Below are 22,358 nucleotides of genomic sequence, written 5' to 3'. Positions count from 1 at the left end.
ATTGGTCGGCGGGGAAGGATGCTCAGCGATGACTGGTGGGTGGAGGAGGGGGCGTGGCCAGGGGCGTGGCCTCCGTGAGGGGATGGGGACCCGCGCGAGCGTGGGGGAGGCGGCGCGAGCGGGGCCGGAGCGGGAAGGTGCGGGGCGAGCCGGGAATTGGGGGAACTGGGGGAATTGGGGGAATTTGGGAGGATTTGGGGGGATTTGAGGGGCTTTGGGGTCTGGGATGGTTCGGGGGGTCCATGAGGGCCTGGGGGGGAGCGCTAGAGGGAAACTGGAGGGGGCTGAGGGGAGTTGTGGAGGGGCTTTGGGGCGGAAATGGGGGGGGATTTGGGGTCTGGGGGGGATTTGGGGGCGTGTAGAGGAGCTGGGGGAGGTTCACGGGGAGGGTTGGGGGCGCTGAGGGCGGAATTTGGGGATCTGGAGGTGTTGAGGAGTCCGTGAGGGTCTGGGCAGGTTCTGAGGGGGAACTGAGGGGGGGGGAAGGCGGAAATTGGGGAAATCGGAGATTTGGGGAGATTGAGGGGGATTCGAGGGAAATTGGGGGGTCCGTGAGGGCCTTGGGGGCCATGAGGGGACCGGGAGGGAATTTGAGGGGGTGGTGAGGGGAGTTACGAGGGGTTTGGGGGCGCCGAAGGCGGAAATGGGGGGGATTTGCGGGATCTGGGGGGGAATTGGGGGGGGGTCCTGGGGGGGATTTGGGGTTCGGGGGGCAGTGGGGGTGGGGGGGGTAAGGGGGGGTCTGGGGGGGGCGATGGGGCCGGTTTGGGGGGCGATGGGGGGAGGGCGTGACCTGCCCCACCCCGGCCCCGCCCCCACCGCCCAAATCCCGTCCCCGAGGTGCCAAATTCCAGCCCCCCCCCCCCCCCAAATCCCGCCCCACAAGTGCCCGAGCCCCACCCCGGGTGCCCAGTCCTGCCCCCCAACACCCCAAAACCGCCGCCCAACTTCTGCTCCTGCCCCTCGGCTGCCAAATCCCGCTGCCCAGCTGCCCAAGCCCGCCCCAAAACACCCAAATCCCATCCCCCCCGTGCCCCATCCCACCCCCCAAGTGCCAGCCCTGCCCCCCAAGTGCCCACCCCTCCCTCCAGGGGCCCGTTCCTGCCCCACAACCCCTCAAATCCTGCCCTGGGGTGCCCAAACCTGCTCGTCTGCTCCCCAAATCCTGCCCGGGGTGCCCGAACCTGCCCCCGAACCCCCCGAACCTGCCCCCGAACCCCCCGATCCGGCCCCCCAAGTGCCCGATCCGGCCCCCCAAGTGCCCGATCCGGCCCCCCAAGTGCCCGATCCGGCCCCCAGGAGCGATGCCGGGCCCAGGTGAGGAGGAGCCCGGCGCCGGGGGGGAGCTGAGCCGCTCGCAGGTGTGCGGGATGCTCCGGCAGGAGCTGAGCCGGGACGGAGCCTTCCTGCAGGGCCACCCCCACGTCCTCGTCATCCTCGGCGCCTCCGTGAGTGGGGACGGGGCTTTGGGGGGGTCTGGGGGGAATGGGGGAGGGGTATTGGGGCTGAGGGGGGCACTGAAGGGGTTTAGGGGGGATTACTCGGGGGGCTGGAGGAGAGAATGAAGGGGGCTGGGGGGGGAATAAAGGGGTTTGGAGGATGTTGGGGGGCTGGGAAGAGAAAAGGAAGGGGATTGGGAGAGAAATTTGGGGGTTGGGGGGAGAGAAAGGGGTGTGGGGGACATTGGGAGGGACACTGGGGGGGCTGGAGGGGTGAACAGAGGGGTTTGGGGGGGAATTGGGGGTGCTGGAGGGGGGGATGAAGGGGTTGAGGGGGGTGTTGGGGGTGTTGGGGGGGAATAAAGGGGGCTACGGGGAGAAATTTGGGAATTGTGGGGGAAGTGAAGGGGTTTGGGTGGGAATTGAGGATATTGAGGGGGTTCAGGGGGGCAGTGAAGGGGGTTTGGGGGGAAATTGGGGGGCTGGAGGGGGCACAAAAGGGGGGAAGCAAACCTGGGGGGCAGTGGGGGGATATCGGGGGCTGGAAAGAGAACTTGGGGGCAACAAGGGGGGGCGGGGAATTGGGGATGGGGGGCAATAAAGGAGATTGGGGGGGAATAAAGGAGATTGGGGGGCAGCAAAGGAGATTGGGGGGATGTTGGGGGGCAATAAAGGAGATTGGGGGGCAGCAAAGGAGATTGGGGGGATGTTGGGGGGTCTGGGGGGCTGAGGAGAGAATTGGGGAGGATTTGGGGGGCTGGGGGCAAATTGAAGGGAGTGAGGAGGGACCTGGGGGCACACTGGGGGTGATGGGGGGCTGGGAGGGCACAAAGGGGCTGGGGGCACTTTGGGGGTGCCGAGGGGTCACTGGGGGGCTGGGGCGTTATTTGGGGTCACTGGGGGAGGGGCGGCCACCCCGATGCCTCGGGGGGGTGGGGGAGGGGCACCCCCAAAATCTTCCCCCGCCCCTCCCCCCAGGTCACCCACCAGGGCGAGGCCGCCCCACCCGCACCCCAACTTCCTCCTCCCCTACCTCATTACCCAACACCCCTTAATTAAACACCCCGGGGGGGTGGGTGGGGGAGGGGCGGCACCGCTGACTCAGCACATTCCGGGGGTGGGGGAGGGGAAGGGCGGGGCCAGCGCTGGGTGCGGCCCTGGCCCCACCCCCACCCCTGACGGCCCCTCCCCCACAGGGCGACCTGGCCAGGAAGAAGATTTACCCCACGATCTGGTACGGGGACAGCGGGGACACGTGGGGGACTGTGGGGACATCTGGGGACATCTGGGGACATCTGGGGGACTGTGGGGACACGTGGGGGACTGTGGGGACATCTGGGGACATCTGGGGACATCTGGGGACATCTGGGGGACAGCGGGGACATGTGGGGACTGTGGGGACATCTGGGGACAGTGGGGACATGTGGGGACATGTGGGGACATGAGGGGACATGAGGGGACATGTGGGGGACTGTGGGGACACGTGGGGACAGCGGGGACACGGGGGGGACATGAGGGGACATCTGGGGACATCTGGGGACATGTGGGGGACTGTGAGGACATGAGGGCACAGTGGGGACATGTGGGGGACTGTGGGGACACATGGGGACAGTGGGGACACGGGGAGGACATGTGGGGGCATGTGGGGACATGTGGGGGACAGTGGGGACATGTGGGGACATGTGGGGACATGTGGGGGACAGCGGGGACATGAGGGGACAGTGGGGACATGTGGGGACATGTGGGGGACTGTGGGGACACATGGGGACATGTGGGGACTGTGGGGACATGTGGGGACAGTGGGGACAGCGGGGTCACGTGGGGACATGAGAGGACAGCGGGGTCACGTGGGGACAGTGGGCGATATGTGAGGACACATGGGGACATGAGGGGACAGTGGGGGACATGTGGGGACAGTGGGGGACACGTGGGGACATGAGGGGACATGTGGGGACAGCGGGGACACATGGGGACAGTGGGGGACAGTGGGGGACATGTGGGGACACATGGGGACAGTGGGGGACATGAGGGGACAGTGGGGACAGCGGGGTCACGTGGGGACATGAGAGGACAGCGGGGTCACGTGGGGACAGTGGGGACACATGGGGGGACAGTGGGGGACACGTGGGGACAGCAGGGATGTGTGGGGGACATGTGGGGACATGAGGGGATGGGGGGACATGTGGGGACAGCAGGGACAGTGGGGACACGTGGGGACAGCGGGGATGTGTGGGGGACATGTGGGGACACGTGGGGACTTGTGGGGACAGTGGGGGACAGTGGGGACACGTGGGGACAGCGGGGATGTGTGGGGGACATGAGGGGGACATGAGGGGACACGTGGGGGCATCAAGGCCACCTGTGTTCCACCTGTCACCAGGGTCCTCAAGGTCACCGATGTCCCCAAAGCCACCCAGGCAACCACAGTCACCAATGGCCCCAGGGCCACCAAGGTCCACCCCCTGTGCCCAGGGCCACCGGGGTCACCAAGGCCACCAGTGTGCCCCCAGCTCTGAGGCCACCAGGGTCACCAGGGCTCTCAGTGTGCCTCCTGTCCTCAGGGTCACCAGGGACGCTGTGGTCACCAGGGCCACCAATGTCCCCACCTGTCCCCATGGTCACTGATGTCACCGGGGTCACTGGGGCCATCCCCGCTGTCCCCAGGGCCATCAAGGTCGCCGGTATCTCCAGGGCCACTCTGGGGTCACCGACGTCCCCAGGGTCACCAGTGGCAGTCACTGCTGTCCCCAGTGCCATTGGCTGGCCCCAGTGTCACCACAGCTGTGTGTCCCCACTGTCCCCAGGGAACACACTGTCCCCACTGTCCTTGTGTCATCAGCTGGCACCAGTGTCCCCAGTATGACCCCAGTGTCCCCAGTTGGCACCAGTGTCCCCAGTATGACCCCAGTGTCCCCAGTTGCTCCCTTTGCTGCTTCTGTGCCATCTGTGTCACCTGTCCCCTGTTACCTCTCCCAGGGTGACCTGGGCACAGCAGCCGTCACCAGTGCCACCATCCTGGGGGAGGCTTGGTGCCACCGGTGCCACCTCAGGCCTGGTGTCCCCAGAGGGGGGTGGTGCCAGTGCTGTGGCTGTGCCCGGGGGGGTTTGGTGACAGCGGTGTCCCCACTGTTGTGGGACAGGCTCCTCCCTGCTGTCCCTGGGGTGGGCTGGTGACAGCGCCATGGGTGTGCCCAGGGGGTTGGTGACACAGGTGACAGCGCTGTGCCTTGTGCCCAGGTGGCTCTTCTGGGACAGGCACCCCCCGATGCCGCTGTCCCTGGGGGGGTTTGGGGACACAGGTGACACGGGTGACAGCGCTGTGCCCTGTCCCAGGTGGCTGTTCCGGGATGGGCTCCTCCCCGATGCCACGCGCGTCGTCGGCTTCGCCCGCTCGCCCCTCACCGTGGAGCTCATCCGGGAGCAGACCCTGCCCTACCTCAAGGTGACAGCGCCGTCCCCTCTGTCCTCTCTGACCCCTCTGTCCCCTCCTGTCCCCTCTTGTTCCTTCTGTCCCCACCTGTGCCCTCCTGACTCCTCCTGGCCTCACGTGTCCCCTCTGTCCCCTCCTGTCTTCTCTGTCCCCTCCTGTCCCCTCCTCTCCCCTCCTGGCTCCTCCTGGCCTCACTTGTCCCTTCCTGTTCCTTCTGTCCCCACCTGTCCCCTCCTGTCCCCTCCTGTTCTTTCTCTCCCCACCTGTGTTCTCTGACCCCTCCTGGCCCCACATGTCCCCAGGTGACCCCCGAGGTCAGGCCCTGTGTCCCTGTGTCCCCTCACCTGTCCCTCCCTGTCCCAGGTGACCCCCGAGGTCAGGCCCCGTCCCTGTGCCCCTGTCCCTGTCTCACCTGTCCCCTGCGTGTCCCTGTCCCCTCAGGTGAACCCCGAGGACGAGCCCCGCCTGGCTGCGTTCCTGGCCCTGCAGAGCTTCGTGCGGGGTCAGTACGGGGACGAGGCCTCGTTCCGGGCGCTGGACGCTCACCTGCGGGGGCTGCCCGGCGGCGGCCGCGCCCACCGGCTCTTCTACCTGGCCCTGCCCCCCAGCGTGTACACGCCGGTGACACAGCACCTGCGGGCCCTCTGCATGGGGGAGGGGTGAGTGGGGACACCCCGGGGACACCCCGGTGACACAGCACCTGCGGGCCCTCTGCATGGGGGAGGGGTGAGTGGGGACACCCCGGGGACACCCCAGTGACACAGCACCTGCGGGCCCTCTGCATGGGGGAGGGGTGAGTGGGGACACCCCGGGGACACCCCGGTGACACAGCACCTGCGGGCCCTCTGCATGGGGGAGGGGTGAGTGGGGACACCCCGGGGACACCCCGGTGACACAGCACCTGCGGGCCCTCTGCATGGGGGAGGGGTGAGTGGGGACACCCTGGGGACACCCCGGTGACACAGCACCTGCGGGTCCTCTGCATGGGGGAGGGGTGAGTGGGGACACCCTTGGGGACACCCCGGTGACACAGCACCTGCGGGCCCTCTGCATGGGGGAGGGGTGAGTGGGGACACCCCGGGGACACCCCGGTGACACAGCACCTGCGGGCCCTCTGCATGGGGGAGGGGTGAGTGGGGACACGCTTGGGGACACCCCGGGGACACCCCGGGGACACCCTGGGGACACCCCGGGGACACAGCACCTGCGGGCCCTCTGCATGGGGGAGGGGTGAGTGGGGACACCCCGGGGACACCCTGGGGACACCCCGGTGACACAGCACCTGCGGGCCCTCTGCATGGGGGAGGGGTGAGTGGGGACACCCCGGGGACACCCCGGTGACACAGCACCTGCGGGCCCTCTGCATGGGGGAGGGGTGAGTGGGGACACTCTGGGGACATCCCGGTGACACCCCGGGGACACCCTGGGGACACCCCGGTGACACAGCACCTGCGGGCCCTCTGCATGGGGGAGGGGTGAGTGGGGACACTCTGGGGACACCCCGGGGACACCCCGGGGACACCCTTGGGGACACCCCGGTGACACCCCGGGGACACCCCGGGGACACCCCGGTGACACAGCACCTGCGGGCCCTCTGCATGGGGGAGGGGTGAGTGGGGACACCCCGGGGACACCCCGGTGACACAGCACCTGCGGGCCCTCTGCACGGGGGAGGGGTGAGTGGGGACACCCTGGGGACACCCCGGGATGGGACTGCAGGGGACACAGGCTGGGTTGCCACCGTGTCCGTGCTGTGTCCCCCCGTGTCCCTTGTGTCCGTGTCCCCCCCGTGTCCTTATGTCCCCCTGTCCCCCTGGGTCTGTGCACGTTCCCGTGTCCCCCATGTGCCGTGTCCCCTGTGTCCCCACGTCCCTTGTGTGTCCCTGTGTGTCCCTGTGTCCTCGTGTCCCCCCACGCCTCCTGGACCCCTGGGTACAACCCGTGTGTGCTCGTGTCCCCCCATGTCCCTGTGTGTCCCCCCATGTCCCTGTGTGTCCCCCCTTGTGTCCCTGGGTGTCCCCATGTGTCCCCCATGTCCCCATGTGTCCCCATGTGTCCCCATGTGTCCCGGGGTGTCCCCCCATGTCCCCGTGTGTCCCTGGGTGTCCCCATGTGTCCCTGGGTGTCCCCGTGTGTCCCCATGTGTCCCCCCATGTGTCCCTGGGTGTCCCCATGTGTCCCCATGTGTCCCCATGTGTCCCCCCATGTGTCCCTGGGTGTCCCTGGTGTCCCCATGTGTCCCCCCCCCATCGTCTCCCATATTTGCTGTGTCCCCCCCATGTCCCTGTGTTCCCATGTCCCCCCAATGTCCCCCATGTCCCCACATACCCCCATGTCCCATGTGTCCCCTCATGTCCCCATGTGTCCCCGTGTGTCCCCCCATGTCCCCATGTGTCCCTGGGTGTCCCTGGGTGTCCCTGTGTCCTCGTGTCCCCCCACGCCTCCTGGACCCCTGGGTGCAACCCATGTGTGCTCGTGTCCCCCCATGCCCCTGTGTGTCCCCCCATGTGTCCCTGGGTGTCCCCATGTGTCCCCATGTGTCCCCCCATGTCCCTGTGTGTCCCCCCATGTCCCTGTGTGTCTCCCCATGTGTCCCTGGGTGTCCCCATGTGTCCCTGGGTGTCCCGGGGTGTCCCCCCATGTCCCCATGTGTCCCTGGGTGTCCCCATGTGTCCCTGGGTGTCCCCATGTGTCCCTGGGTGTCCCCGTGTGTCCCCCCATCGTCTCCCATATTTGCTGTGTCCCTCCATGTCCCTGTGTTCCCATGTCCCCCCAATGTCCCCCATGTCCCCACGTACCCCCATGTCCCTCCGTGTCTCTGCATGTTGCCCCATGTCCACGTCCCTCATGTCCCCGTATTCCCCCGTGTCCCCGTGTCCCCGTCCGCAGGTGGAACCGGGTGATCGTGGAGAAGCCGTTCGGGCGGGACCTGGGCTCGTCGGAGGAGCTGTCGGCGCACCTGAGCGCGCTGTTCCGCGAGGAGCAGATCTACCGCATGGACCACTACCTGGGCAAGGAGATGGTGCAGAGCCTCATGGTGCTGCGGTGCGCCGGGGGCACGGGAGGGCACCGGGGGCGCCGGAGGGGACACGGGGACGCCCCTCACCCACCCTCACCCATCCCAGGTTTGGCAACCGCATCTTTGGGCCCATCTGGAACCGCGACAACGTCGCCTGCGTGGTGCTCACCTTCAAGGAACCCTTCGGCACCGAGGGCCGCGGCGGCTACTTCGACGACTTCGGCATCATCCGGTGAGGGTGGATGTCCCCCGGTGTCCCCCGGTGTCCCCCGGTGTCCCCCCGTGTCCCCCGACCCCCTGGCAGCGCCGGCTCCCCACAGGGACGTGATGCAGAACCACCTTCTGCAGCTGCTCTGCCTCGTGGCCATGGAGAAGCCGGCGTCCACCGACCCCGACGATGTCCGCGACGAGAAGGTGGGGACAGGAGGGACACGGGCGTGTCACCAACACGTCACCACCCCCTGCCACCGCACCGGTCACTGAGCTTTGTGTCCCTGACGGCCACGTCACGGCCACGGGGACCATCCCCAGGTGGCCCCAGGGTTGTGTCCCTTGCTTGTGTCCCCCTGTGGCCACATCCCCCCTCCCCAGGCGTGTCCCACCACCATGTTCTTGAGGGTGGCCCCCAAAGCCACGTCCCCCATGGCCACATCCTCAGCCATGTCCCACCACCCCGTTATCAATGGTGGCCTCCCAAAAGCACGTCCCCAACTCCATCCCATCACCCCATTATCAATGGTGGCCCCCCAAAAGCACGTCCCCAACTCCATCCCACCACCCCATTATCAATGGTGGTCTCCCAAAAACACATCCCCAACTCCATCCCATCACCCCGTTATCAATGGTGGCCTCCCAAAAACACATCCCCAACTCCATCCCATCACCCCGTTATCGATGGTGGCCTCCCAAAAACACGTTCCCAACTCCATCCCATCACCCCGTTATCGATGGTGGCCCCCCAAAAGCACGTCCCCAACTACATCCCATTACCCCGTTATCAGTGGTGGCCCCCCCAAAGCACGTCCCCAACTCCATCCCATCACCGCTTTCTTGATGGTGGCCCCCAAAACCATGTCCCCCCCAGCCACATCCCCAAACACGTCCCATCACCCCGTTATCGATGGTGGTCCCCACAACTCCTGTGGCCATGTCCCAGATCACATCCTGCCACCACCTTCTTGTTGATGACCCCCCAAAGCCGCATCCCCCAATGGCCACATCTCCACACCCCCATCCCATTGCCTGTTCTTACTGGTGGCCCCCCATAACCACGTCCCCAGCCCGTCCCACCCTGTGGTCTCACCGGTGCCCCCATAACCAGGTGTCCCTCACGTGTCCCCCAGGTGAAGGTGCTCAAGTGCATCAGCCCGGTGGAGCTGCAGGATGTGGTGCTGGGCCAGTACGTGGGCAACCCCGAGGGCCCCCCAGAGGCACAGAAGGGCTACCTGGATGACCCCACGGTGCCCCCCGGCTCCACCACGCCCACCTTCGCCACCGCCGTGCTGCGCGTGGCCAACGAGCGCTGGGACGGTGAGAGAGGGGCGACGATGGTGATGGTGATGGCTGTGATGGTGGTGGTGGCCATGGAGATGGTTGCCATGGCGATGGTATTTGTGGTTGTTGTGATGGTGGTGGTGGTGATAGCAATGACCATGGTGATGGCGGTCGCCATGGTGACAACGTTCACGGCTCTGATGATGATGGCGGTGGCCATGGTGACGGTGTTGATGGGGCGTGATGGAGGTGATGATGGCAATGGCCGTGAGGATGATGATGACGTTTGCCATGGAGATGGTGATGATGATGATGATGATGATGATGATGGCCGCGACGGTGACATTGATGAGCAGAAAATGACAGTGGTGTTGGCCAGGCTGATGGCAGTTGCCATGGTGATGATGTTCGTGGCTGTGATGCTGATGACAGTGGTGATGATGATGATGATGACCACGATGATGGTGGTTCCCATGGTGATGGTGTTCATGGCTGTGCTGATGATGGTGATGATGCTGATGGTGGCCATGGAGATGGTGCTGATGATGGTGATGATGGTGGTGGTGGCCATGGAGATGGTGCTGATGATGGTGATGATGATGGTGGTGGCCATGGAGATGGTGCTGATGATGGTGATGATGCTGTGGTGGCCATGGAGATGGTGCTGATGATGGTGATGATGATGGTGGTGGCCATGGAGATGGTGCTGATGATGGTGATGGCCACAATGGTGACACTGATGACAGAGGATGACAGAGGTGTTGACCATGGTGATGGCTGGAATGATGATGAAGATGACGAGCAATGGGGATGTCTGTGATGATGATGATGGTGGTGGTGACAATGCTGATGGTGTCCCAGGTGTGCCACTGGTGCTGCACTGCAGGAACGTGCTAGGATGGGGATGGGTGGTGGTGAGGATTGTGATGACATCGATGATGATGATGGTGACAACAGTGATACCACTGATGGATGTTGATGACTTTGTTGGTGCTGATGTTGGTGATGGTGCTGGATGTTGATGATGTGGATGATGACGATGACGATGTTGGGGGATGATGATGATGACGATGACGGTGGTGCTGGATGTTGGCGATATTGATGATGACAATGTTGGTGGAAGTTGATGATGTTGATGACGATGACGATGTTGGGGGATGTTGATGATGATGATGACGGCGGTGCTGGAAGTCGATGGGTGCTGATGACGATGTTGATGATGTTGACAATGGTGATGGACGTTGATGATGATAATGATGATGACAACGTTAACGATGTTGATGGATGTTGATGATGACAACAGTAATGACGATTTTGACAATGATGATGTTGATGGTGATGATAACAATGACGATGGACGTTGATGGGCGTTGATGACGATGAGGGATGTTGATGATGATATTGATGATGATGACAATGTTAACGATGTTGATGGATGTTGATGATGATATTGATGATGATGACAATGTTAACGATGTTGATGGATGTTGATGATGATGACAGTGATGACGATGTTGACAATGTTGATGGTGATGATGTTGATGATGTCGATGGTGATGATAACGATGATGATGGATGTTGATGGATGTTGATGGACATTGATGGGCATTGATGAGTGATGATGTTGACAATGTTGATGATGATGATGACAGTGTGGATGATGAGATCGATGAGGTGGTTGATGATGATGCTGATGTCGATGTTGAGAACGCCAATGTTGATAACGTCAGTGATGTTGATGACAACATTGGCAATGACAATGATGACCACGACGATGACCCCTCAGGTGTCCCCTCCATGCCGTGCTGTGGGAAGGCACTGGGATGGTGATGGATGGTGATGATGTTGACGATGGCAATGATGACAATGTTGGTGACGATGATGACATTGTTGATGGATGATGATGTCGAGGATGACAGTGACAGTGATGATGTTGATGGATGTTGACGATGACGATGCCAGTGCTGCTGTCCCCAGGTGTCCCCTTTGTCCTGCGCTGCAGGAAGGCGCTGAACAAGCGCAAGGCCGAGGTGCGGCTGCAGCGATGCAGGATGATGGTGATGATGACAATGGTGATGTTGATGTTGATGATGACAGTGATGGCAACGATGGGGATGTTGAGGGACGTTGATAACACTGATGATGTCGATGATGACAGCGGCAATGATGACAATGGCAGTGAATGACGACGATGATGGTGCTGTTGATGGATGTTGATGATGATGATGATGACGATGATGACAATGATGACAGTGACAATGGTGTTGATGGTGATGTTGATGGATGTTGATGACCATGGTGATGATGACAATGATGACAATGATAATGGCGTTGATGGCGACGTTGATTGATGGATGTTGATGATGATGGTGATGACGATGATGACAGTGACAATGGCGTTGATGGTGACATTGATGGACGTTGATGGATGTTGATGATGATGGTGATGACGATGAGGACAGTGACAATGGTGTTGACGGTGATGTTGATGGACGTTGATGGATGTTGATGACAATGATGACAATGACAATGGTGTTGATGGTGACATTGATGGATGTTGATGACGATGGTGACGATGATGATGATGACGATGATGACGACAATGGTGTTGATGGTGACGTTGATGGATGTTGATGGTGATGGTGATGATGATGATGACGACGATGACGACAATGGTGTTGATGGCAATGTTGATGATGATGATGACGACAATGGTGTTGATGGCAATGTTGATGGGTGTTGATGATGATGATGCTGATGATGACAATGACAACGATGACAATGCCAGTGCTGCTGTCCCCAGGTGTCCCCTTTGTCCTGCGCTGCGGGAAGGCGCTGAACGAGCGCAAGGCCGAGGTGCGGCTGCAGTTCCGGGAGGTGCCCGGGGACATCTTTGCGCAGCAGTGCAAGCGCAACGAGCTGGTGGTGCGGGTGCAGCCGCGCGAGGCCGTCTACGCCAAACTCAACACCAAGAAACCGGGCATGTTCCTGCGGCCCGAGGAGTCCGAGCTCGACCTCACCTACGGCAGCCGCTACAAGGTACCCGAAAACGGGCAGGGGGAAATGGGGTTTGGGAGCACGGAAACAGAGCATTGAGACCCAAAATGGGGTTTGGGGACCCAAAACCGGGGCTGGAACCCCAAAATCGCAACACTGAGACTCAAAATTGGGGCATTGAAACCCAAAAATGGAACACTGACACCCCAAAATTGGGTGTGGAGACCCCACACCTGGGGGTGTTCCCCACACCTGGGGGGTTCCCACACCTGGGGGTGTTCCCCACACACCCGAGGCCACCTCAAACCCAGAGAAGCCCCCAAAACCCCCAAACCCTGGGGTCCCCCCATACCTGGTGAGATCCCCCCAAAGCCCAGGTGTCCCCCCACACTTGGGGGTGCCCCCGGACCCCCCCCCCAGGCCCCTCTGTTGCCCCCCAGGATGTGAAGCTGCCGGACGCCTACGAGCGGCTGCTGCTGGACGTCATCTGCGGGAACCAAATGCACTTCGTGCGCAGGTGAGAGGGGACAGGTGACACCTGGGAACGGGGGGACATGGGGGGGACAGAGGGACAGGTGACACCTGGGAACAGGGGGACATGGGGGGCACAGGGGGGACAGGTGACACCTGGGAACAGGGGGACATGGGGGGGACATGGGGGGGACAGAGGGACAGGTGACACCTGGGAACGGGGGGACATGGGGGGGACATGGGGGGGACAGAGGGACAGGTGACACCTGGGAACGGGGGGACATGGGGGGCACAGGGGGGACAGGTGACACCTGGGAACGGGGGGACATGGGGGGGACAGAGGGACAGGTGACACCTGGGAACGGGGGGACATGGGGGGCACGGGGGGGCACAGAGGGGACAGGTGACACCTGGGAACGGGGGGACATGGGGGGCACAGGGGGGGCACAGAGGGGACAGGTGACACCTGGGAACGGGGGGCCATGGGGGGCACAGGGGGGGCACAGAGGGGACAGGTGACACCTGGGAACGGGGGGACATGGGGGGGACATGGGGGGGACATGAGGGGGACAGGGGGACAGGTGACACCTGGGAACGGGGGGGACATGGGGGGCACAGGTGAGACACGGTGGGGGCACAGGTGGGACATGCGGGGACAGGTGAAGCCAATTTGGGGAGGGTGAGTGGGACCAGTTTGGGGAGGGCGATGGGATTTGGGAGGGGCAGGTGAGGGCCAGGTTAGGGGGGGCAGGTGGGATTTTGGCGGGGGGGAAGATGGGACCAGTTTGGAGGAGCAGATTGGACTGGTTTGAGGGGGGCAGGTGAGTCTGGGGAGGCGGGTGGGGTGTGGAGACAGGTGAGGCCAATTTGGGGAGGGAGGATGCGACCAGTTTGAGAGGACAGGTGGGACCAGTTTGGGGGGGCGGGGTGGGCAGGTGAGTCCAGTTTGGGGAGGGCAGGTGGGACTGGTTTGGGGGGACAGGTGAGTCCCCTGGGGGGATGCTGGGACCAGTTTGGGGGGGGAACAGGTGACTCCAGTTCGGGGGGGAAGATGGGACCAGTTTGGGGTGCCCAGGTGAGGTTTGGGGAGGGTTTTGGGGTCCCTGGGCTCAGCTTTGGGGTGCTCTCCCCCCCCCCCAGTGACGAGCTGCGCGAGGCCTGGCGCATCTTCACCCCCCTCCTGCACCAGATCGAGCAGCGCCGCGAGCCCCCCATCCCCTACCCCTACGGCAGGTGAGGGGGAGGGGGCACCCGGGGGGGCTGCGGGCACCCGGGGCAGGAATTTGGGGCTCTGGGGGGCACCTGGGGAGGGCTCGGTCCCAGGGATCCCACTGGGAATTTGGGGGGGTTCCCAGGGGTTTGGGGGGGTCCTGGGGTCCCACTGGGGTTTTGGGGATGCTGGGGGTCCCGTTGGGGATTTGGGGGGGGTGCCGGGGGTCCCCCCTGACCCCGTGTCCGCCCCTTTCCCAGCCGAGGCCCCCCCGAGGCGGACGAGCTCCTGCGGCGGGTGGGGTTCCTGTACGAGGGCACCTATCGGTGGGTGCCCCCCCCCGGGCCCGACCCCCACCCCTGACCCACGGCCGGACCCACGGGGGGACCCTCGGAGGGGCCCCCCAACAACACTCCAGGGCTCTGGGCTGGGGGTTGGTGCCCCGTGGGACCACCCCCACCCCGTAACACCCCCAATCCTGTCCCGTTGGACCCCCCCCTGCCCCACAGCCCCCCCCCCCCCCCCCCCCGCACTCCAGCCCCCCAAAAACACTCCTGGGCTGGGGCTGACTCCCATAATCCCCCCGCCCCATAGAGCCCCCCAGTCCTGCCCCATAGAGCCCCCCAGTCCTGCCCCATAGGCCCCCCCTGGGCCCCCCAACCCCCCCAGCTGGGACCAAAGCTCCCCTTCCCCCTCAATCAGCCTCCAAAGCTTAATTACCCCCTCATTACCTCTGCCCCCCCTCCCTGGGAGCAATTAATGATTAACCCCAATCAATTAATCAATTAACCCCCCCCCTTAACCAGGACCAAATAAACGCACCTTTGGCTAATTAATTACCACCAGCACTTTGTAATTGCCCCCAGGCACTTATGGGGCAGAGTCCCCCTTGTTTGGGGGGTCACAGCCCCTCTCTGGCGTTTATGGGGCAGAGCCCCTCACTTGTGGGGCACCCCCAGCCCTGGCACTTGTGGGGCACAATCCCCATGGCTGGGGGGGCAGGAAGGGGCGGGGCCGAGGCGTGTGGGGGGGTATGCTAATGAGGGCATATGCTAATGAGGATCGATGCTAATGAGGGTCTATGCTAATGAGGGCCTATGCTAATGAGGATCGATGCTAATGAGGGTCTATGGTAGTGAGGGGCTATGCTAGTGAGGGTCTATGTTAATGAGGATCGATGCTAATGAGGATTTATGCTAATAAGGGTCTATGCTAGTGATGGTTTATGCTAATGAGGGCTTATGCTAATGAGGGTATATGCTAGTGAGGGTCTGTGTTAATGAGGGCCTATGCTAGTGAGGGTCTATGCTAATGAGGGCCCGTGCTAATGAGGGTATATGCTAAGGAGGGTCTATGCTAATGAGGTTATATGCTAAGGAGGGTCTATGCTAATGAGGGCCCATGCTAATGAGGGTCTATGCTAATGAGGATCTATGCTAATGTGGGTCTATGCTAATGAGGATCTATGCTAGTGAGGGTCTATGCTAATGAGGGCCCATGCTAATGAGGATCTATGCTAATGCGGGTCTATGCTAATGAGGCACCGCTGCCTTTGCCGGGGGAACCGGCGAGTGGGCGGGCTTGTGAGTACCGAAGGGGGCGGGGCCAGCGGGGCAGCAGCCAATCCGGAGGTCTTGGGGCGGGGCCAGCGGGGCCACAGCCAATCCGGAGATCGTGGGGCGGGGCCAGCGGGGCAGCAGCCAATCCGGAGGCTGCGGGGCGGGGCCAGCGGGGCCGCAGCCAATCCGGAGGTCTTGGGGCGGGACCAGCGGGGCAGCAGCCAATCCGGAGGCTGTGGGGCGGGGCCGGAGGCGGGGCCAGCGGGGCAGCAGCCAATCCGAAGGTCGTGGGGCGGGGCCAGCGGGGCCGCGGCCAATCCGGAGGCTGTGGGGCGGGGCCGGAGGCGGGGCCAGCGGGGCAGCAGCCAATCCGGAGGTCTTGGGGCGGGGCCAGCGGGGCCGCAGCCAATCCGGAGGCTGCGGGGCGGGGCCAGCGGGGCCGCAGCCAATCCGGAGGCTGTGGGGCGGGGCCAGCGGGGCCGCAGCCAATCCGGAGGCTGCGGGGCGGGGCCGGGGCGGGGCGCTGGAGGGGCGGGGCCGGGGCGGGGCGGGGCGGCCATGCCGGTGTCACCGGTGTCCCCTGCGCACCTGAGCGCTCGCGGGGGTTCCACGCCGAGGGCGGGGCGGGGACGGGCCCCGGCGCGGGGGGCTGGGCGGGGCGCGGGCACAGCCGGGCCCGTGGCACCGTCTGCACGGTGTCCCTGCGGCCGCTCCTCCTGAGAGCTGCTGAGGGCCAGGAGCTCCGAGCCGGCCGCTCCTGGAGCCAGGGGGCCACAGGGACACTGCGGAGGCTCGTGGAAGCCGCGGGCTGGTGTGACACAGAGCGGCTCCCGGAGAGCGCCGTGAGGCCACGGAACCCCGATCAACCGGGTGCCAGCCGTGGGAGGGCCGGGCCTCCTTGAGCCCAGGTGGCCCCGGGAGCCCCCCAGGGCTCGTGGAGCTCCGGCTCAGTGGGACACCGGGACCGGTTTGGGAGGGCGGAGGGCGCGGGAGCCTCCCTTGGGACGGAAAATCCGGCCCCGTTCCCTCGGGAGCGGCGTCGCTTTGGGATTGAGCGGCCGCGGGCGCAGCGACGGCAAAAGGAGCGGCGGCGCTTCCCTGGCGCGGCTGAGAGGGCGAACGAGCCCCGGGGGCCCGCAGCGCCAGGCACGGAGCGGGCACCGGGACCGGGACCAGAACCGGGACCAGAGCCGGGACCGGGACCAGAACCGGGACCAGAGCCGGGACCAGAACCGGGACCGGGACCAGAGCCGGGACCAGAGCCGGGACCAGAGCCGGGACCGGAACCGGGACCAGAACAGGGACCAGAGCCGGGACCGGGACCAGAACCGGGACCGGGACCAGGGCCGGGACCAGAGCCGGGACCAGAACCGGGACCAGAACCGGGACCAGAACCGGGACCGGGACCAGAGCCGGGACCGGGACCAGAACCGGGACCAGAGCCGGTGCCAGAGCCGGTGCCGGTACCAGAGCCAGTGCCAGAGCCGGGACCAGAGCCGGGACCAGAGCCGGGACCAGGGCCGGGACCAGAACCGGGACCAGAACCGGGACCAGAGCCGGGACCAGAGCCGGAACCGGGACCAGAACCGGGACCAGAGCCGGGACCAGAACCGGGACCAGAGCCGGTGCCAGAGCCGGTGCCGTACAGGAGCCGGTGCAGTGCCGGAGCCGGTGCCGATAGCGGTACCAGAGGCGGTGCCGGTACCAGAGCCGGTGCGGTGCCGGTGCCGTACAGGAGCCGGTGCCGGTACCGGAGCCGGTGCGGTGCCGATACCGGTGCCGTGCCGGAGCCGGTGCCAGAGCCCCGCCCGTGATGTTCATGGCGCTCCCCGGGCCGGGCGGGGCTGTCCAATTCCCCGCTCGGACGCGTTGCTGTCATTGGCGCCCGTGCCAGGCGCGCTCGGTGCCCTGGTGGCCGCACTGGCGGAGGCTCCTCTTCCTCCTCGGGCTCTTCCTGGCGCCCCTCGGTCGCCCTGGTGGCACCGCGCTCCCCGCCTTTCCCTCCCGGCCCGCGGGGGCTCCGCTGGCGGCTGCGGCGGCTTCTGCGCTCCTCGCCAAGGGCTCCCGTTCCTCCCTGGCCTTGTGGTTCACGGTCGCCGCCGGCCCTTCCCAGCCCGCTCGTGCCCCCGGGAGGGAGCCGGCGATCGGCTCCGTTCAGCGGGCGCGCAGCCGGGGGGGGACGGGAAAGGCGCTGCCTTCACCCCCCCGGGCAGCCGGGCCCGGTGCCCGCCAGGAGCCGCGGGAGCGGCGGGGACGGGCAGAGCCCCGGCGGGCGGAGGAGCCGTGCCAGACGCTCGGCAGCCGCAGCGGGAGCCGCGGGAGGCCCGGCAGGCGGGGGGAGCGGGGCGGCGGAGCAGCGGCGGCCCGGGGCGGCGGCCGGGGCACGGCGGGGCTGGGCGGAGGCAGCCCGGCTCCCCAGCGCGCCGGGAGAGGCTCCCCGGGGCTTCTCACTGGCACCGGCGGGCCCCGGCTCCGGGCTGCGCGCACGGACGGCCCCGGCAGGGAACGGGGCGAGCCCGGGTCCCGCAGGGAAGCGCAGCCGGCGAGCCCGGTCACGGCACCGGAGGGAGAGAAACAAAAACGGGCAAACCCCACCTGGCAGCCGCGCCCCTGGCCAGGGGCACCCGCGGCGTGGCCGCCTCGAGAGCCCGCCCGGGAGGAGGGAGCTGCCCCGAGCCCCGAGCCCCGAGCCCCGAGCCCCGAGCCCCGAGCCCCGAGCCCCGAGCCCCGAGCCCAACCCTCTGCAGAGCCCCGGCCGGGCTCCCGCTCCCGGCTGCGGTGGGGGGAAGGGGAGCGAGCGGACACAAAACGGATCAAAAACCCCCAAAACGATTTGGGATAATAAACCATCCCCGAGGCATTGCAGCCCCTGTCCCGTCCCACTTGATAATACCTGGGTGAGTACAGCTCAGCTGCACACACGCGTCTGTAACTGGCACCGGCACCGGCTCTGGTCCCGGTTCTGGCACCGGCTCTGGTACCGGCACCGGCTCTGGTCCCGGTTCTGGTCCCGGCTCTGGCACCGGCTCTGATACCGGTGATACCGGCTCTGGTCCCGGCTCTGGTCCCGGCTCTGGTCCCCGGTTCTGGTCCCGGCTCTGGTCCCGGTTCTGGTCCCAGTTCTGGTCCCGGCTCTGGTCCCGGCTCTGGTCCCGGTTCTGGTCCCGGTCCCGGCTCTGGTCCCGGCTCTGGTCCCGGCTCTGGTCCCGGTTCCGGCTCTGGTCCCGGTTCTGGTCCCGGTCCCGGCTCTGGTCCCGGCTCTGGTCCTGGCTCTGGTCCCGGTCCCGGCCCTTGGTCCCGGTCCCGGTTCTGGTCCCGGTCCCGGTGCCCGCTCCGTGCCTGGCGCTGCGGGCCCCGGGGCTCGTTCGCCCTCTCAGCCGCGCCAGGGAAGCGCCGCCGCTCCTTTTGCCGTCGCTGCGCCCGCGGCCGCTCAATCCCAAAGCGACGCCGCTCCCGAGGGACCCGGGGCCGGATTTTCCGTCCCAAGGGAGGCTCCCGCGCCCCTCCGCCCTCCCAAGCCGGGATCTTTGGGGCGATTTGGGGGCGATTTGGGGCGATTTGGGGGCGATTCGGAGCTTTCTGGGCTGTCCCCGGTGTCCCCCCCACCCCAAATCTGGCCCTCCTCCGGGCCCCCCCTCGCCCCCAATTCCCCCGATCGCCGCCGTCCCGGCTCCCCCAGCGCCGCCCGCACTTGGGGGTCACAGCCCGCCCTTGGCACTTGTGGGGGCAGAGCCCCCCACTTGGGGGGTCACAGCCCTTCCTTGGCACTTATGGGGCAGAGCCCCCCACAACACTTGTGGGTCCAGGCTCGTGTGTGGCCCTTGGGGGAGGTCGCACCCCATGGCTGCCACTTATGGGGCACAGTCCCCAAAATCCCCTGTGGGGCACAGCCCCCATGGCACTTGTGGGGCAGAGCCCCTACTTGGGGGTCACAGCCCTTCTTGGCACTTGTGGGGCAGAGCCCCCACTTGGGGGTCACAGCCCTTCCTTGGCACTTGTGGGGCACAGCCCCCCACTTGAGGGTCACAACCCTTCCTTGGCACTTGTGGGGCACAGCCCCCACGGCACTTGGGGGTCACAGCCCTTCCTTGGCACTTGTGGGGCAGAACCCCCCACAACACTTGGGGGGTCACAGCCCTTCCTTGGCACTTGTGGGGCACAGCCCCCACTTGGGGGTCACAGCCCTTCCTTGGCACTTTGTGGGGGGCAGCCCCTGTGGCACTTGTGGGGCACAGCCCCCACTTGGGGGTCACAGCCCTTCCTTGGCACTTGTGGGGGGGAACCCCTGTGGCAGTTATGGGGCACAGCCCCACTTGGGGGTCACAGCCCTTCCTTGGCACTTGTGGGGGGGCAGCCCCTGTGGCACTTATGGGGCAGAGCCCCCCAAAATCCCCCCACGCTCCAGAACCGTCCCGGCCTTTATTTGGTGACACTTCGGACCTCTCCCCTCCCCCACCCCACAACCCCGGGGGGTCCCTGTGGGTCCGGGGGGTCCCGGGGGGTCCCGGGGGAGTTTGGGGTCACCCCGGGGGGCTTTGGGGTCACCCCGGGGGGGCGCCGGGGGACGCAGCCCCCCAATTCCAGCGCCTCCGGCCACCCCCTCGTATTTGTTGGAGCCGCGGCTGTTCCGGACGTGCTGGGGGGGGAGGGGGGGATTTGGGGGGGGTTCTGGGGTGCCCCATAACCCCCCTGAACCACCCCAAACCCCCCCCCAGTCACCCCATAACCCCCCAAAACCGCCCCATAACCCCCCCAAAATCACCCCAGAACCCCAAAACCACCCGGAACCCCCCAAATCACCCCATAACCCCCCAAAGCCCCCCAAATCACCCCATAACCCCCCCAAATCACCCCATAACCCCCCAAAGCCCCCCAAATCACCCCATAACCCCCCAAATCACCCCATCATCCCCCCCAAACCACCCTATAAACCCCCAAAAACCGCCCCATAACCCCCCCAAAACTGCCCCAGACCCCCCCAAACCACCCCAGAACCCCCGAAATCACCCCATAACCCTCCCAAAATAACTCCAGAGCCCCCAAATCACCCCATAATCCCCCAAACCACCCCATAACCCCCCCAAAACCACCCCAGAACCCCCAAAATCACCCCATAACCCCCCAAAACCCCCCCAGAACCCTCCAAAACCACCCCAGACCCCCCCCAAATCACCCCATAACCCCCCAAATCACCCCCTAACCCCCCAAAACCTCCCCAAAACCACCCCATAACCCCCCATAATCCCCCAAACCACCCCATAACCCCCCAAAAACCACCCCCACAACCCCCCCAAACCACCCCAGAACCCCCCAAAATCACCCCAAAAAGCCCCAAAACCGCCCCCATAACCCCCAAAACCACACCACAACCCCCCCAAACCACTCCATAACCCCCCCAAACCACCCCCTAACCCCCCAAAACCTCCCCAAACCACCCCATAACCCCCCCATAATCCCCCAAACCACCCCGTAACTCCCCAAACCACCCCAAAACCCCCCCCAAACCACCCCAGAACCCCCCAAAACCCCCCCCAAACCACCCCAGAACCCCCCCCAAACCACCCCATAACCCCCCCAAACCACCCCCTAACCCCCCAAAACCTCCCCAAAACCACCCCATAACCCCCCCCAAACCACCCCATAACCCCCCCAAAACCACCCCCTAACCCCCCAAACCACCTCAGCCCCCCCCCCAAACCACCCCAAATCCCCCCAAAACCCCCCCCCGACCCCCCCAAACCCCCCCCCGGCCCCACCTGCTCGAAGGGGCTCCTGTCCTGCACCCCCTTGGCCCCCCACGAAGACCCAACTGTCCCGAAATCCAAATCTTTGGCCACGGCGCTGCCCCAGCTCCCCAAAAAGCCTCCGGGTCTCCTCCGTCAGCCTGGGGGGGTCGCGGGGCTCAGGGGGACCCCAAAACCCCCCCCAGGGAACCCCAAATCCCCCCCCCCCCCCAGGACCCCCCCAAAGCCCTCCCGGGACACCCCCCCCCCCCCCACCCCGGAGCCACCAAGGGATCCTCAAATCCTCCCTGGTGTCCCCAAATCCCGCCCTGGGAACCCCAAATCCTCTCTGAGACCCCCCCAAAACCCCCCCGGGGACCCCCAAATCCCCCCCAGGGCCACCCCGGGGGCCACCCCCGGGGCTCACTTGGTGGCCGGGTCGTCGTAGGAGGCCACGAGCACCAAGGTCCCCTCGTGCAGCGGGCGCAGGAAGCGGAGCAGGTCCTCCACATCTGGGGAGAGCGCCCGAAAACGGGGGGGAACCCCAAAAAATGGGGGGAAATCAGCCCGAAAATGGGGGGAATCAGCCCGAAAATGGGGGGGAACCCCAAAAAATGGGGGGAATCAGCCCGAAAATGGGGGGAATCAGCCCGAAAATGGGGGAACCCCAAAAATGGGGGGAATCAGCCCGAAAATGGGGGGGAACCCCAAAAAATGGGGGGAAATCAGCCCGAAAATGGGGGGGGGAGCCCCAAAAAATGGGAGAAATCAGCCCGGAAAATGGGGGGGAGAACCCCAAAAAATGGGGGGAATCAGCCCGAAAATGGGGGAAATCAGCCCAAATATGGGAGAAATCAGCCCGAAAATGGGGGAGAACCCCAAAAAAATGGGGGGAAATCAGCCCGAAAATGGGGGGAATCAGCCCGAAAATGGGGGGGGGAGCCCCAAAAAAATGGGGGGGGAAGGACCCAAAAAGGGGGAGAGAACCCCAAAAATGGGGGAAATCAGCCCGAAAA

General features: G+C 65.1%; 3 protein-coding genes across 3 annotated transcripts; 2 read left to right on the top strand and 1 right to left on the bottom strand.

The window, feature by feature from the left end:
- The first annotated feature begins 82 nt into the window (after positions 1 to 82).
- G6PD (glucose-6-phosphate dehydrogenase) lies at positions 83 to 14,522 on the top strand. Its single transcript, XM_068998164.1, has 13 exons — positions 83 to 137; positions 1,300 to 1,448; positions 2,636 to 2,673; positions 4,773 to 4,881; positions 5,311 to 5,528; positions 7,759 to 7,914; positions 7,995 to 8,120; positions 8,209 to 8,302; positions 9,232 to 9,418; positions 12,186 to 12,421; positions 12,820 to 12,896; positions 13,991 to 14,083; positions 14,321 to 14,522. The coding sequence occupies exons 1-13, from the start codon at positions 83 to 85 to the stop codon at positions 14,421 to 14,423; spliced, it is 1,641 nt and encodes a 546-aa protein (XP_068854265.1). The 3' UTR covers positions 14,424 to 14,522.
- Positions 14,523 to 15,579: 1,057 nt separating this feature from the next.
- On the top strand, positions 15,580 to 18,461 carry LOC138100296 (collagen, type I, alpha 1a-like). The gene is made up of 3 exons (XM_068998108.1): positions 15,580 to 16,461; positions 16,571 to 17,320; positions 17,514 to 18,461. The coding sequence occupies exons 1-3, from the start codon at positions 15,580 to 15,582 to the stop codon at positions 18,459 to 18,461; spliced, it is 2,580 nt and encodes an 859-aa protein (XP_068854209.1).
- Positions 18,462 to 20,019: 1,558 nt separating this feature from the next.
- Positions 20,020 to 21,966, bottom strand: FAM3A (FAM3 metabolism regulating signaling molecule A; the record flags this gene model as incomplete). Its single annotated transcript, XM_068998107.1, is given in 5 exon segments — positions 20,020 to 20,218; positions 20,220 to 20,255; positions 21,376 to 21,414; positions 21,416 to 21,503; positions 21,770 to 21,966. Coding segments are annotated over 5 exon segments (540 nt in total), but the record flags the coding sequence as incomplete, so codon positions are not given.
- Positions 21,967 to 22,358: the final 392 nt, after the last annotated feature.

The sequence above is a fragment of the Aphelocoma coerulescens genome, chromosome 31 (genome assembly GCF_041296385.1).
Source record: "Aphelocoma coerulescens isolate FSJ_1873_10779 chromosome 31, UR_Acoe_1.0, whole genome shotgun sequence".
In the NCBI taxonomy this organism is placed as follows: Eukaryota; Metazoa; Chordata; class Aves; order Passeriformes; family Corvidae; genus Aphelocoma; species Aphelocoma coerulescens.
The sequence above is the reverse complement of the archived record's forward strand: the minus strand, read 5'-3'. Positions and strand labels throughout refer to the sequence as shown.